The 14,520-nt window shown below is 36.7% G+C and overlaps 4 protein-coding genes across 8 annotated transcripts; 3 read left to right on the top strand and 1 right to left on the bottom strand.

Moving 5' to 3' along the window:
- The first annotated feature begins 75 nt into the window (after positions 1 to 75).
- On the top strand, positions 76 to 1,934 carry LOC115245559 (UPF0160 protein MYG1, mitochondrial). Of its 4 annotated transcripts, XM_029823934.1 has the most exons (7): positions 86 to 169; positions 237 to 464; positions 606 to 701; positions 780 to 1,016; positions 1,086 to 1,287; positions 1,369 to 1,742; positions 1,853 to 1,927. In XM_029823934.1, exons 2-6 carry the CDS (start codon positions 241 to 243, stop codon positions 1,726 to 1,728), a joined length of 1,119 nt encoding a protein of 372 aa, XP_029679794.1. In that variant the 5' UTR covers positions 86 to 169; positions 237 to 240; the 3' UTR covers positions 1,729 to 1,742; positions 1,853 to 1,927. The 4 variants fall into 4 exon arrangements, with proteins under 4 accessions (XP_029679795.1, XP_029679796.1, XP_029679794.1 ...); XM_029823935.1 differs by having other exon boundaries at positions 76 to 169; positions 251 to 464; positions 1,369 to 1,934; XM_029823936.1 differs by having other exon boundaries at positions 79 to 169; positions 288 to 464; positions 1,369 to 1,934.
- A 94-nt stretch (positions 1,935 to 2,028) lies between these two features.
- Positions 2,029 to 7,675, bottom strand: LOC115245545 (cuticle protein 18.7-like). The gene is made up of 6 exons (XM_029823916.1): positions 7,623 to 7,675; positions 7,088 to 7,384; positions 6,532 to 6,667; positions 2,972 to 2,985; positions 2,431 to 2,733; positions 2,029 to 2,258 (listed from the first exon to the last, which is right to left on the bottom strand). Exons 1-6 carry the CDS (start codon positions 7,632 to 7,634, stop codon positions 2,067 to 2,069), a joined length of 954 nt encoding a protein of 317 aa, XP_029679776.1. The 5' UTR covers positions 7,635 to 7,675; the 3' UTR covers positions 2,029 to 2,066.
- A 1,163-nt stretch (positions 7,676 to 8,838) lies between these two features.
- On the top strand, positions 8,839 to 10,213 carry LOC115245566 (cuticle protein 2-like). The gene is made up of 2 exons (XM_029823945.1): positions 8,839 to 8,936; positions 9,335 to 10,213. Exons 1-2 carry the CDS (start codon positions 8,913 to 8,915, stop codon positions 9,749 to 9,751), a joined length of 441 nt encoding a protein of 146 aa, XP_029679805.1. The 5' UTR covers positions 8,839 to 8,912; the 3' UTR covers positions 9,752 to 10,213.
- Positions 10,214 to 11,592: 1,379 nt separating this feature from the next.
- Positions 11,593 to 13,110, top strand: LOC115245565 (cuticle protein 2-like). Of its 2 annotated transcripts, none has more exons than XM_029823942.1 (3): positions 11,593 to 11,714; positions 12,073 to 12,320; positions 12,586 to 13,110. In XM_029823942.1, the coding sequence occupies exons 1-3, from the start codon at positions 11,700 to 11,702 to the stop codon at positions 12,794 to 12,796; spliced, it is 474 nt and encodes a 157-aa protein (XP_029679802.1). In that variant the 5' UTR covers positions 11,593 to 11,699; the 3' UTR covers positions 12,797 to 13,110. The 2 variants fall into 2 exon arrangements, with proteins under 2 accessions (XP_029679802.1, XP_029679803.1); XM_029823943.1 differs by having other exon boundaries at positions 11,597 to 11,714; positions 12,061 to 12,320.
- The last annotated feature ends 1,410 nt before the right edge of the window (positions 13,111 to 14,520 follow it).

Below are 14,520 nucleotides of genomic sequence, written 5' to 3'. Positions count from 1 at the left end.
CAATATTTGGGGAAAATGTCAAACTTACAAAGTGACGCCTAGGAAATTTAATTTATTTGCGAACCGCGAACATTCTCCTCTGTCACGTTTTTCGAAGTTGTTCAAAGCACATTCAAGCCCAATTCAAAAGGATTATTGCTTACTGCCCGTTTTGCTCCATCAGTATTTGGTGAGAATCAATGGCAATAAATCGATGGAATATATTGTCCGCTGTATAACATCAGAACGTAATTTAGTATAATGATTGGAGTTTTCAGTCAACTATTAAGAAACACGCGTTCCAGTAGATTACCTAATCTTCTCCAGTGGAGGAAAACGTGTGCATTTGATTTTACGCTCAGAACGATGTTGGAAAAATCGGCTGTAAAAATCGGCACGCACGATGGCACTTTTCACTGCGACGAGGTGCTCGCCTGTGCTCTCTTAAAGTTGTTACCGCAGTACAAGGATGCTTCTATTGTGAGGTAATTATTTAAGACTCTTGGAAATGAAAATTGTGCTAACAGAATTAAAAGAGAAAGTTTTATAATTAAAATATAATGGAAACAAAATGAGTAGGATTATATTGGGTTACAGAATCCATGGGTATCGCATTATATTTTTAGATCTCGAACTCTGAGTGTCTTAGACTCCTGTGATATCGTAGTGGATGTTGGTGGAGAATATGATCCCTCCAGGCACCGATACGATCATCATATGAGGTATAATAATATATACATTATGAAACACTGTTCTGTTACTTTCGATATATTATAATATCTTTTGCTTTCTTGTATCAGGGAATTTCAGGAAACAGTGAGTAGTGTTATGAAGAAACCAGGGTATGACTGGACAATAAAATTAAGCAGTGCAGGCTTGATCTACTGTCATTTTGGTCATGAAATATTGAGGAGTACACTTCCAGAGATAACAGAAGACAGAGTCATTGATGAGATCTTTAAAAAAATTTATGATACTCTAATTAAAGAAATTGACGCTATAGATAACGGTGTGCCGATGTATGATGCGGAACCATTGTAAGTATTTCTAACATTGTGTGCAACATATTTTTTTTTTTCGATATATTGCATTGCTATCTGTTTCAGATATCGAATAGTTACTGATTTAAGCGCGCGAGTGAGCAGACTTAATCCTCAATGGAATAGCCAAGATGTGAATATTGAGGAACGATTCGAAAAAGCTATGGCTTTGGTTTTGGAAGAATTTCTGGAATTTGTACAGTATACAAAAAATGTTTGGCTACCAGCGAGAGATATTGTGCGACACGCTGTGGAGGATCGATTTAAAGTAAGTAAAATTTTTTAAATATATATCGCATAAATTTCTCTAATTATAATATTTAAATATAATGTAAAATATTTTCGAAAGGTTGATTCGAGCGGCGAGATAATATTGTTGTCGCAAACGGTACCGTGGAAGGAGCATTTGTTTCAATTAGAAAAAGAAATGAACATTGCGCCGTCGATAAAATACGCCGTTTTCGAAGCTGACGACAGCTATCGGGTTCAATGTATGCCGGTAGCGCTGGGCAGTTTCGTATGCAGGATTTTCTTACCGGAAGCGTGGGGCGGTTTACGTAACGATGCGCTTGTGGAAGTCTGCGAGATCGAAGGCGCCATGTTTGTACATTCCGTTCGATTTATCGGCGGCCATAAAACCAAAGACGGCGCATTGGCCATGGCGCGAAAGGCGCTCGAAATTGGACATGCCGCGCAATGTATAAATTAACGATATCTAGATCGGTAATTTTCTTTTTTATAACTTTTTTCCGTTTTAAATTATTGTGTGAATTTTTTTAAATATATAGTTTAAATTAAACTTTTAAATATCACATTTATATACATTTCTATAGGAAACAAAGTTTTATCTGTTAAATTGTCATACGCCGAGTATGATTGAATAAGGAACAATAATATAAATCGCATAATGTGACTTAAAGATGGCTCGTTTATTGTCAAAGATTCCTCAGATCCATGGAGAACATGGTACGAATATCTCTGGTTAGGAGATCAAGAGACACAGATTTGATCGATATATATGCGCGGTGTGGCCGAAGTTTTTAATAATTACACTTGTTGAGCAGCGTTTCTGGCAGTTTCCTGAGCGTGAGCGGCAAAGTGTACAGCCTTAGCTTGCGCCACTTCGGGGGTGTCTATCACTCTGCCGTCGGATCCAAGTGGAGCGTAACCGTATAACACAGGCGAAACGGCGTATGCCAAAGCTCCGTATGGAGCAAGTCCGACCGTTTTGACAGCCTCCTGCGTGAATAAAAATGAAAAGAAATTAGGAAACAATGACATAAATATATCAGCTCGCAATTTCATAGTTCGTATCTAAACACGCGACACACAAGTCGTTTCTGCGCAATTTGCCAATATAGTATAATTTAAATCGCTTGTGCAATCGTCTTTAAACGCGAATGTCTCGTACTTGGGCGTGAGCGGCGAGATGGGCAGCCTTGGCCTGAGCCACCTCAGGTGTGTCTATCACCCGACCGTCCGCGCCGATGGGTGCGCCGTACGTAATTGCAGGTGCATAAATGGCCAGGGCGGGTGCATAGCCGAGCGTGTTCCTGACGGCCTCGTAAGCCTGAGTAGCGAGATGCGCCGCCTTTGCCTGTGCCACCTCCGGAGTGTCTAGGATTTTACCGTCAGGCCCGAGCGGCACGCCGGTGTGATAAGCTAGATAAATCGGGTTTGCGACCGCGATGGCGCAGAGCGCGGAGAGAACAATCTGCAAAATGAAGATAATTTCTATGCATAATCTTTTTTTGAAAAATCTGCTGAATTATAATTCGAAAAATATAGAAAAGTCAATAGTCGATGGAGAAGAATACTGATTAATTAAGCTAATAGACAAATATTATTATCATTATGATTAAATTAAATTAAATTAAATTTTTACGTGTAAGATGCTAGTTTTAAGGGGCTCTTTGCCGAATCTGCCGTCAGCAGATATAGATAGTACTTACGAGAACCTTCATGCCTTATCAGTGCGCTGCTGAATTACCAGTACTCGCCCTAAGGTATGCGATTGCTATGTCGTACCATGTGGAGACTCGGATCTCCTTTTATATATGTGAATACTGGTAGGGAGTCGTCAACCCGTAGGAGGGGACCACGCCCTGCAGCAAACATTACATCTCAAAGTGCTGACATTGACATTACGTTAATGAGATGCTGCCACTGTACCCGCCTGAATCTGCTTGGGGAGAGGAGAGGGATGTTCTCGTCACATCTGCAAATGCATCGTCGAGGTCAGTTTTGCACTGTCGGCTGCTTCTTTGGCCCAGAGTCTCTCACGTTCATCATCGTCAAGAACGACCACTGACTGATACAAGGGCTCGATGTACCCTACCAGGAAATACGGCTCAGCGGAACAAAAAGTCGATCAGCTTTTGCTGTTGGGATTGCGTGTGAAAGATAATTCGACTCGTAAATTTTTCTTTATTATCGCGAAAATGATAATTAATGGCTGTTCTTGCGGAGAATCTGTAACTATAACAAATGTAAAAATAGGTATTTTTTTAGTACATATATACATGCATATTTATGCAGCGCGCTAATGAGATTTACTGATTAGCACGTTATTTTCGTGTAAGTATATTGTGACAATAATTTTGTGTAATATAATAATAATTCAATGGCATGACAATATATATTTTCCCGTCTTGAATTGCGCGTGTCATTTTAATTAAGATGTAATTAATATTATTTAATTCTGTACCGCACCCATGAAATACATATTGGAAGATTTCTATTTTAGGTAGGGTAAAAAAATTCATCTAGATTGCATTAAATTTTTTGCTGCAAAATTTAATGCATCTATTTATGCTTTATGATATAATTACGATAATACTAGTAATAGTATCAAATAATTCTTCATGGATAGATTCTTATCTTAACGTGCAAAAATTTAAATATTTTTATAAAAAAAAGTGGCAAGGTTGCGTACTGCGTATTTGGCAGAGGAGGGTTCCTCCTGTTCATGTTACCATAAATTACCGATATACTGAGAAATCGATCAACGGCCGTCCTTGCCGATATCAAAGCGAAACTGCCGAAAAGTGGAAGGGAGACGAAGCGTGATCAAAATATATAAAGTGCGACGTAGAAAAAGAGAGCGTCTATCCGGTAAGAATGAAGGCCGGTCACGCGTCCTCGAGATCGAAAGATTTTTCTTGGATGATCGGAACAGACGGTACAGATTGCTGTTTGACGTAGCCGATATGTATCAGATGCGCGATCGCGTCTTTTTCTCGCTGTCGGAAATTCCTCACGGATCTCACTTCCAAGGTCTCACTTCCTGATGAAACTCGCTTTATGCGAGTCTCATGCATATTATTTGAATCGCTTAATAGCGCGTAAATATATATATGAAAGATAATTTCGAAAGACATTGGAAAAGAGAATACCATTTTACTAAAAAATGATAGTCCTTTTTGTGAAAATAAATAAATATATATATATATATAAATTTTTCAAATATATTAATTATTTTTTGAAAACTTTATCTAGAAGGGAGCTTTTTTAGTGTGGAGAGCTTAAAGCTTATAGAGTTATGTCTTGTTAATATTAAGAAATTAATTTTTATTTTATTTTTTATTAATGGAACGAACATAATAAATTATAACACTTCTGCAAGTAGTGCGTTGTATCAGTATATGTTTTGCGCCAACATAAAATCGTTGAGCAATGCTCGAGTTAAAATGCATTTGCACTTAATGCATCGTTATGATTCGTTATAATTTACATATACATAAATGGAGTGAGTTCATAATCGGTTGATAACTGAAATTTTGAACTTTTAAATAATTGATAAAAAATTGTAAAAAGGCTGTTTTTCAAGAAAACAAGATATTTCGAAAAATCGCTAATTTACTGATATATATAGATAGAAGATAGATATCTAATAGATATATAATACACATTATACACGTATAATTTCGCAACAGGTCATATGTGTGACCTCATTATATTTAAAATATCTTAACAATCTCTATGTGTAAAAAAAAGAGAATAATTTTCACTCATTTTTATCGTCTCAAATATAGATGCGGAATTTTTCCTATACTTGGGTGGGCGTTTTAATAACGGATAGATCACGCAACGACTTAGGGGAACAAAAGCCCTTTTCCTTGGAATTCGAGATAATCTCGGCACGCCCGATGACCCTATTGTCTATTAGTAGTATAAGTGCACGAGGCACAATCGAGGCGAGTATCTTATAAATGCCCATTAAGCGACATTTACAATTAGTTGGCTAACTTGGCATATTCTTTCGAGTATACGTAACCCGTGGGCCGAGAAGTATCGATCTCGCGGCCATCCATAAATGCCGATTAGGAAGATCGAATGATTATATGTCGTTAGGCGAATAGCGAATTCTTCGCATGTTAAGATAATTACAAGTACAAATTAGATAAGATGCTGAGATTCACCTATATGGAAGATTGCTTCATTGTAAGAAAATCTATTCAAAATTGATGAACAAGTAAAAGAAAGAATTTTTGATACCATATTTAAAATTAAACATAAATAAAACATAATTAAAATAAAATAGATATTGTATATCAGAGGTTTAATGTATAAAATTGACTGCAGTGCAACAACCATTTGGCATTTGTCAAAATATTTGCACACACAATCTGTATTTTTTTGTAGATTAAAAAAAACTTATTACAATTGTAAGTAACGTTTTAATATATAGAGCTTAATCACGGAATCATTTGTTTGAAAGAAACATGAAATGTTGTGAACCTTGAATTGAATTTGGCTGCGACATATTCGGAAGTTTGAGATGTAGTTAAGTGATCGGATCAATCATTCCTCGGATTAATTCGTGAGCGCAAAAAGACGATGACGATGTCCGAGGCCGCAGGCGTATGTTGAATATATTTTTACGATGTAAATCATATTATAGCGTAAATTATCTTTTACAGCTAAAAATAACATTCACAGGCAAATGAACAGTATTACCGTAATATCAATTAAGATTTAATTGTGTCACATATATATTATTGTTAATTTAAGAAATATTTAATCTATCTATAGTGTGTGTTAGTAATGCCATAATGAAATAATAGAGAGAAATCAGATAAAAAGATGCTTTATACTTCTTATGATCTAAAATATATCTTAGATAATAGTAATCATGAGTCTTGTAGTTCAGTCTAAAAGTTACGATCGAAGCGAAATACGAAATGATTTATGATGCATCGCGAAACTTGAAGAGAGATTACACCATATAACGAACTACATAATAAAATTGAGAAACGCGTTCTTCACGAAACATACCAGTATTATATTTACATTAAATGTTATCGGAGCGTATCATATATTTATATATCATCAATGCAATGCAAAATAATTAACAGTTACAGCGCCGTGTTTCCTTGATTAATAAAATCAGTAAGCGTCGTCAGCAACCGTGAAGTGCATTAGCATAGGCGGCAAGCGGCAAGATGAGTGTGTCTAGTGTGCTCTATTTTGGGGGTGTTGATCATCCTGCTGTCGTGAGACAAGGGAATTTATGAAGCGCCATAATAATGATGATCATAACTCTGGGGATGATTCTCGCCGACAGGTGCCGAGGAAGCTATGTGATTGTAAGCCGCCAAGTGTGCGGCTTTCGCTCGGGCCACTTCCGGCGTGTCTACCACGCGACCCTGAAGATGAAAAGAATGATAAAGAAATGGTAGTGATTATGCGATATCACAGTATTTGCTAATTATTTATGTACCTCAGTTAATTTTGCGCACCCAGAAAATTTTTGCTGTAGTTGCAAAACCACTTTTTTGAGTGTAATTACTATAAATTTCATTGCCCAGAAAACGCAAAGTAAAATTAATTTAATAAAGATAAATATCTCGCGTAATTAGTAGTATAATTTAGTAATTTTTTTTTTTGAAGACATGGAAATTTATCTAAATTTAATACATGATTTATACATACGCACATTTTCGACTAGGCATTGTAATGAACGCTTATCTCAATATTTTTCTTCATTTTTATATCGATTTTAATCTATTAGTGCAATTCTTTAATTTTAAAGAAGTGTCGATTGGACGTGTATGATAGAATCTTACTTCGTGATCTAACGGAGCGGGTGGTCCGTGATATCCGTGTCCGCTATGATACATCTGATGACTGACCGATACCGGTTTCGAATATCCGTAATAATCCGGATTTTTCGCGTAGGAAGCCAGACCGTACGGAACTTTCGCGGCAGCTTCCGCCACGGCGGCGAGATGCGCCGCTTTGGCATGGGCTACTTCCGGTGTATCGGTAACTCTGCCATCGTGACCTATAGGCGCGGGTGGTCCATGATATTGATAATACGTCGGTGTAGCCGAAGTTATGGCAACGACGGCTATCAAGATAATCTATGAATGTAATTGATATCAATTATTAATAATATTTTAGCAAAGTTAATCTCTGCAGATTTTTGGGAAGAGTCTTTTAGCTATTTTCTCATAGCTCGTTTTTCATAAACTTTATTGTAATTTTAAAATTTTAAAATTTATTTAATGGGATAACGGATGATGATATAATAATATGTAACTGATGATTTTTTTTGACAAATTCTGCTAGAAATTGTTGTAGCACAAGAAGATTACTTACCAAGGACTCCATTTCTAGTTGTGTTCAATCTTAGATGGAATGTCACTTTATAAATATCGAGCGTGAAATGCTCGGTTTATATACAATCGACGATTTAATCTTACCTAACATCATCACTCCCTCCTTCTAATACGAATACCGTTCAACTAACATTTGTACAAGGTGATAGTTTGGTTTTTGCAAGATGCACATTTCTCGATATTTCTGCATCGCATCAGCGACGCGAAACTGTCTCGCAGCGTTACAATTTCTCGATATAATGTAACAAATATTTACACATCTTACACATCCGTCTAATCGTTGATCATTTACTAGATCCTGCAACGAAGGAATCAGACTAGATATATTTAATTACTCTTTATGGTGTTGTTTTCGAAGTAAATCGCGCAATTGCTCATTAAGTAATTAGACGCAGTATCTACGTGATGGAATTTTCAATAGCCTTCAATTCGATATAATAACCGCAGATCATTGTTATGGTTATTAGTGGAAAGAAACTTACGATTTTTGTCATACAATTTTCATTATTTAATTATGGTAAAAAACATTCATGTTGATAGCAATTTTAATTCTGGAGATATATCAAGATATTTTCTTCAACAGAATTATAGGCAGTATTAAATTAAAAGAAAATAAATAAATATTAAAGGTGATATGAAAATATTATTTGTCTAGTAATATACAACTTTACTAGACAGATGCAATCTATCTATTTATTAGATATTGTAATAAACATTTGTCTCATAATATTTCTCTTGATTTATATCGATTTCAATCTTGTTTCTTTCTTCAGAGCATTCATCGATTATCAAAATCGACGAATATTCGATCAAAGTGTTTCTATGCCTTTGATACTTTTTGTCGAACCAATTGTACAACATCGCTCGTTGCTCGCGTTTTCGTTGACGCAATCATAATTTCGCTCTTACTGGCATTCCAGCCTACCTCTCTTTCTCTCTTTTTTCACTTACACTCTCTTTCTCTTTCTTTCCCTTTCTTTCCTTCTCTAATTCTCTTTCTTGCTACACTCTACAATATTTCAACTTCTTTTCTAGTTCAGTCAAGATAGCCCCTTCGATGTATCTCTATCTCGTTTCTCAGAATCGAATAGAAAAACCAGCCTCCCCCCTCGCGTTCCTATTATGAAAATCAAGCAAGGCCTGCGTCTACGTTTCATTTACGCTATTTAATACTGACGTAGAGATAGGGATAGTCTGTAGTATTCGCGCTGGCTATATAAGGTCTACATAGATCGATCGAATGGACAGAGATTCGCCTCATCTCGGATAGATGCGCACAAGCATGAAGTCCTTCGTGAGTACACAGATACTCTATCCTCATCTCTCGCATATTACAAGTTTCTAATAATTTTCTATTTAATCTACAAAAAGTGGGCTCTTTTTCAAAGAACAATAAAATCTAGATAAAAAATTCTGTTTGAAATTATCATATCATTGAACAGTTTCTCGCATATCTAATTTGCATATCTAAGTGATCCTTCAACAGAATCTTCTTGCACTTATTAAATATTAAAAATTGCACTGCGTAAAAATTTCTATTTTTCCCTGCTTTATAAAACTCGCAAGCATGCAACGATTTAGATCCTTCGTCGGTATTTTTTATCATTTTATTTATCATCTGTTCATTATCATTACTATTTGATATCAGCAAACTTGTGTAATTAAGTCTCTCTACAATCTCTGTCCGTCCAGATCATCTTATCGTGCCTTTCATTGTCGGCGCTTGCCTTGCCCTCGTATACGCCTTATCAGGCATACGGGGCGCAAGTCGGACATTATCACGGTCCCCCGGCCCCACTGGCCCCCGACGGTCGAGTGGTCGACACACCGGAAGTGGCGCACGCCAAGCAAGCGCATCTGGCGGCATACGCAGCTGAGGCAGCCAGAGCGACGCATCACGGCGGATATCCCGCGGACGGAAGTTACGTTGACAATTACATCGGTGCCGGGTATCACGGACCGCCGGCCCCGCTTGACCATGACGGGCAAGTCGTGGATACACCGGAAGTCGCCCATGCCAAAGCCGCGCATTTGGCCGCCCATGCCGCGGAGATATCCAAGATCACTCGTCTGTCACATCTCAATCCTTATACGCATGTTACCTGGTGAATTCTCCGTTGATGAAAATATTACGGAATAGAGATATGTAAATGGAATCCGTGTATTATCTCTCTTAAATAGAATCAGTGCGTTATCACTGATAAGCAATGGTTTCAATTATAAATAAAGTATAGCAAATGGTGAAATCTCACTGAGAAAAATTAGTTGGTGAGGAGATGATTTTTCAGTGAAATCTTACTGCCATATTCAATGAAAGACGGAGGAGCAAAGTGTGAGTGTTTTCACTAAAGATCAGTGAAATACTCATCGATCTTCGGTGAAAACTTTAATCAGTGACATTTTCACTGATTTAGTTTAAGAGAGTAGAGCTTATTTGTATTCATAGTATAAAGGAGAGTAGTGGCTTCGAGCGTATCTCTACGATGAATGTAAAAACGTCACGTGTGCGTATACGAACTATAAATGTAATCATATTACAATTGCAAATAAAGTATAATATATGACATGAAACGATACGGAAGTTTCTCCTTTACATTATACAGGTAAATCTCAAGGATATCGTGATAGATGACTTTATTAATGTAGCGGAATGTGTAAAAAAAGTTGATTAATTATATCCCTTCTCTTTTTGTCATTTTCGTTCCTTGAATAATTTATACAGAGACCGCGAATATTTTATTTCGCAGATAACGTAAAGAGTTTCTTTCGCAGTTGTTGTCCAGTTTTGCAGCAAAGAATGCTGGCGATGTGCTAAGATCTCAGTCGCGATAGAGGTACACGAGTTCAGTTGTCAATCGCGAGTGATCGACACGTGACTAGTCACTCTGTCAGGCACGACTAAACGCCTAAACACTCTCGGAGATTGCGTTGGTGACAAATGCGCAATTCCTTTCAGATCAGCCGTACGAATAGGGTTCGATCGATGAACGAGGTGGTCAATTGCGAAACTGCATCCATTCTAGTATCTGAACAACTATTGTTATTGCCACCTCGTGACACACTATTGTGATTGATTCGACACGCGTGGATAAATAATTCCGTTAATTGCGTTATATGACTCGCGATAGCGCTTCAAAAAAGTAACATGATATCATAATCATAAATTACTTATTGTTAGAGTCGTAAAAGATATTGTTTTATATAAAATAAATCAATAGATTTCTTTACTTAATCTTGTGAAATATAGATCATTTATTTTTCTTAATCATATGATTATTAATCAGTACAATTACTGAGAAATTTATTACGTTAATTATATTCAATATTTATAATAATAAAAACTATGCATCGTATCTTTTAATTTTCAAAGATTAAAAATTTAGAGAGAAAAGATATTAAATTTTTAAACAATAAGAATTAAAATATATAATAATAAGAATATTTATATCATTATGTTGCATATAATTATATGATATGTAAAAATTGTTCCTCTATTACATATATTTATAAAACTTTTTTATACAAAATGTATAAAAGGCATACACACAATTGTTTCCCTGCGCGATGCATCAAATTTTCCGGTACAGTAAATTTCTAACTGTCATCTGTGAGAAAACAAAGCACTCTTGCATCATGTTGGAAAGATTCTTATTAAACCTCGTTGCTCCTTGGCCCCGTAATCATTTTGGCAAGAGCCCAAGTCGCCGATGATTGCAACTTGCATCCGCGGATAACTTATGGCGTGCATAGAGCCCGCATAGCTCGCACTTTTATGTGCGACTCGAGGTTGCGGGACAAACATATACATATATCGAGCGTCATTGTTAACGCACGTTAAATGTTACAGGGCAGGGCACGTGTCATACTTAAGGAGAGCATTTCTCTGGGTGTGGTTGTACCCCGCGCAGAGGTAGAGGGGCATCGTACCCCCTATAAATTGCACCATGCACGTTGATGGCAGTTATAATGCGGATCTAAACGCACATGTCGATAGTTCGAGTAGTGCCGAGGATCTAGGCAATATTTTTTTGGTGCATACGCAGCAGGACTCGCCGCAATGATCGGATATCTCGTGAGTATCTTTGAAATCTCGAAAGAGGTGCGATAGCATATTTTTGGAGATTACTTTAATATACCGAAACATTTTTTATCGATTTCTTGTATTTGTTATCCTGATATCGATATTAAATGGCTGCAAAATTAATCTTATCAACATTGATATTCATCGTTTAATGAATATGTTCATCAATCGTTTGTTTTATTTAATATTATTAATAATTTTATAATTTATTATTAATTAATATTTATTAATATTTATTAATATATTAATTATTTTTAATATTCTTATATTGTGGGAAATTTATTATATATAATTAAAAATGAATATTTTTTTAATACAAAATAATGAGGATTAAAAGTTTATATTGTAGATTCTCTTCTTCGCAATGTCGAGCGTTATTCTAGCGGCTCCACAGTGGTATGGGCCTCACGCTTCTCCAGCACCACTGGGTCCAGATGGTCGCGTGGTGGATACGCCGGAAGTCGCGCAATTAAAAGTTGCTCATTTAAATGCCGTAGCGGAAGCTAACGCACGTGCGCCGAAGGGACCAGGACCGGCTGGTGCTTACGCCGGACCTAATGGGCCCTATGCTCCCGGAAATTATATTCCGCATTACAGGTTCGTTTCGGACAGACATTTCGATCTAGCTCTGATTGTGAGTTGATTTTTTTGAAATCGTCTTCGTGGATTTTTGTATTTAAATTCAATCAAATTACACAGAGCTTTATCTTCTAACTTAGCGTCAATTATTCTTCAACATGTTATCCTCTGTCATTATTTTCTATTTCATTCTTTATCTAATAAGAGAATTAATTCAGTTAGTTTATTTGTTTCCAAATTGTCTGAATTTAGTTTTATATTACAATTTCCTTTTATTATGCAGCGGACCACCGGCCCCATTGGGTCCAGATGGTCGCGTAGTTGACACACCCGAGGTCCAGCAAGCCAAGGCCGTACATTTCTCTCTTTACAATGCGGAAGCGCAACGCGTGCCGGCCGGTCCAGCTCCAGTCGCCGCCGGCGCCTACGATCCGTCCTGGAACAACGGAGGCTATAATCCCGCTTGGGACAGTCCGGCTAGCAGTTATTATTAATTCGCAAGCAGAAATCGGATCTCAAAACGACCCATGACACGCACTCCCGCTCGTTCGATGGACGTTGATGTGGACAGCGAAATCGATCGATCGATCACGCTGGATCACTCAAGATCCTCGGTCTCCTCTCTTAGCTACCTCAGAGAATTGGAAAAAGACTAAGATATCATTATCTACCTCCCGAACGGCGCTGATGTATATCCCTATCTGTATTTTCAGCACCGCTTTTCATACACTTCCCATTTATCACGCGCGAGTACTTGTATCCGGTACGTATATATATACGATGGAAAGAAATACATGTATATGAGATCGAGCGGCGTAGAAATGACTACTTCCTGCTTTTGTCAATCCTTTGATCCGTTTGATTTTAATGAGAGGGATATTATTTAATTTTCAATTTTTATATAAACTTGAAAGCTCTCAAAAATAACACATTTTCAAAAACTCATTGTATAAATTTATATAAAAACTTTCACGTTGTGAATGTATTAATCCCAGCTCTTTATTACAAGTTTTGTTATTCTCGTTTACAGTCAATTTAATATTGTCGTACCGTTATTTATATCTGCTTCCGCGAGAGCATGCGATATGAGAGATCGTTATCTGCTGAAGTCCGTTGTTGCACATTGACTTCGTCAGGCACGATTAATCGCGTCCTTGCTAATGGTTCGAGCTATGCTGGGATAACTACACAGGACAACTGCCTCACATTATCTCGCATTGTCAGTCGTAGATGAAATCGGTTTCTCCTCTCGTTGTCTCTTAATATATGTATTTTCATCAATCATTCAAAAATATTATTATTAATTTTTTATAGAATTTGTCATTAAGCATTTAGTTTTACTTTCTTATCGCGAATCAAAATCAGCTGACTAGAATTTCACTTTTTATCTCTATTCTTTCCAGTTACCTCAAACGCTTGTTATATATTATCTTTTGTATTAATTAACAGATTAATTATATAGTAATTAATTGTAGAGAGTATTGATAAATTTAATGAGAGTCACTCTTGGTGTGTCGACGACCCAACCGACACGCTTGGGTTCAACGTTGATAGTCTCCGATAAATGATCGGCGACAAGTAGAGCTGGTTACTGTGTTAAGTTTGTGCGCCGTGAGATACTTGGCCTTGCCTATGGCAATCTTGAAAATTGATTAGTTCAGTGTGCACCTAGTCAGAGGCTACTAGTTCAGATATTATCTTTGCGTGGGTGTTTTGTTTCCGCTACACGATTCGTATAACATTTTCTGTCTTTTATTTTTTGTTGAAAACTCAACACATATTGATTCGAAAAATGAAAAACTTTTAATTCTAATATCTTTTTTGTTTCTAGAAATTCTTTAACTGACTTGATAATGTCGGAACACATTATACTTTTGACTTATTTTCTCAGATTGAGATTTTCTGACGTCATTAAATACATATCTCATTTAGAATCTCTCATTTCTAGCGTATCAACGACATGTTCATCTCGTCATCGACCTTTGATTTGCATTATAAATGTACTCGTCATTGTTTTCGATAGGATTTCCGTTGTCGTATCTGATTCCGTTATGGATGACATTCGGTTTGAGCCCTCGCAAGCCTGGCCGTGACAGCTGCATATGCAATCAAATGTGCAGCCCTAGCGATCTCGCATTTATGACCATACCATCGCTGGCATATAATCTCTCAATTATAAAATAAATTACAAATTATATATTATATTAAAAATTATATA

This window comes from Formica exsecta, unplaced genomic scaffold (assembly GCF_003651465.1).
Source record: "Formica exsecta isolate Colony F162 unplaced genomic scaffold, ASM365146v1 scaffold122, whole genome shotgun sequence".
NCBI classification, from domain to species: Eukaryota; Metazoa; Arthropoda; class Insecta; order Hymenoptera; family Formicidae; genus Formica; species Formica exsecta.
Note: the sequence above shows the minus strand (reverse complement) of the source record. Positions and strands in the feature narration are given on the sequence as shown.

Bases quoted from the DNA above. Each gene is read 5' to 3' on its own strand.
- LOC115245565 (XM_029823942.1), top strand. The intron at 12,321-12,585 runs GTTCGTTTCGGA...TTTATTATGCAG, and splicing joins AATTATATTCCGCATTACAG to CGGACCACCGGCCCCATTGG.
- LOC115245545 (XM_029823916.1), bottom strand. The intron at 6,668-7,087 runs GTAAGATTCTAT...TTTCATCTTCAG, and splicing joins CCGCTCCGTTAGATCACGAA to GGTCGCGTGGTAGACACGCC. The intron at 2,259-2,430 runs GTACGAGACATT...TTATTCACGCAG, and splicing joins ATCTCGCCGCTCACGCCCAA to GAGGCTGTCAAAACGGTCGG.
- LOC115245559 (XM_029823933.1), top strand. From the start codon at position 241: ATGATTGGAGTTTTCAGTCAACTATTAAGAAACACGCGTTCCAGTAGA. The intron at 465-605 runs GTAATTATTTAA...TTATATTTTTAG, and splicing joins AAGGATGCTTCTATTGTGAG to ATCTCGAACTCTGAGTGTCT. The intron at 702-779 runs GTATAATAATAT...TTCTTGTATCAG, and splicing joins CGATACGATCATCATATGAG to GGAATTTCAGGAAACAGTGA.
- LOC115245566 (XM_029823945.1), top strand. From the start codon at position 8,913: ATGCGCACAAGCATGAAGTCCTTC. The intron at 8,937-9,334 runs GTGAGTACACAG...CTGTCCGTCCAG, and splicing joins GCACAAGCATGAAGTCCTTC to ATCATCTTATCGTGCCTTTC.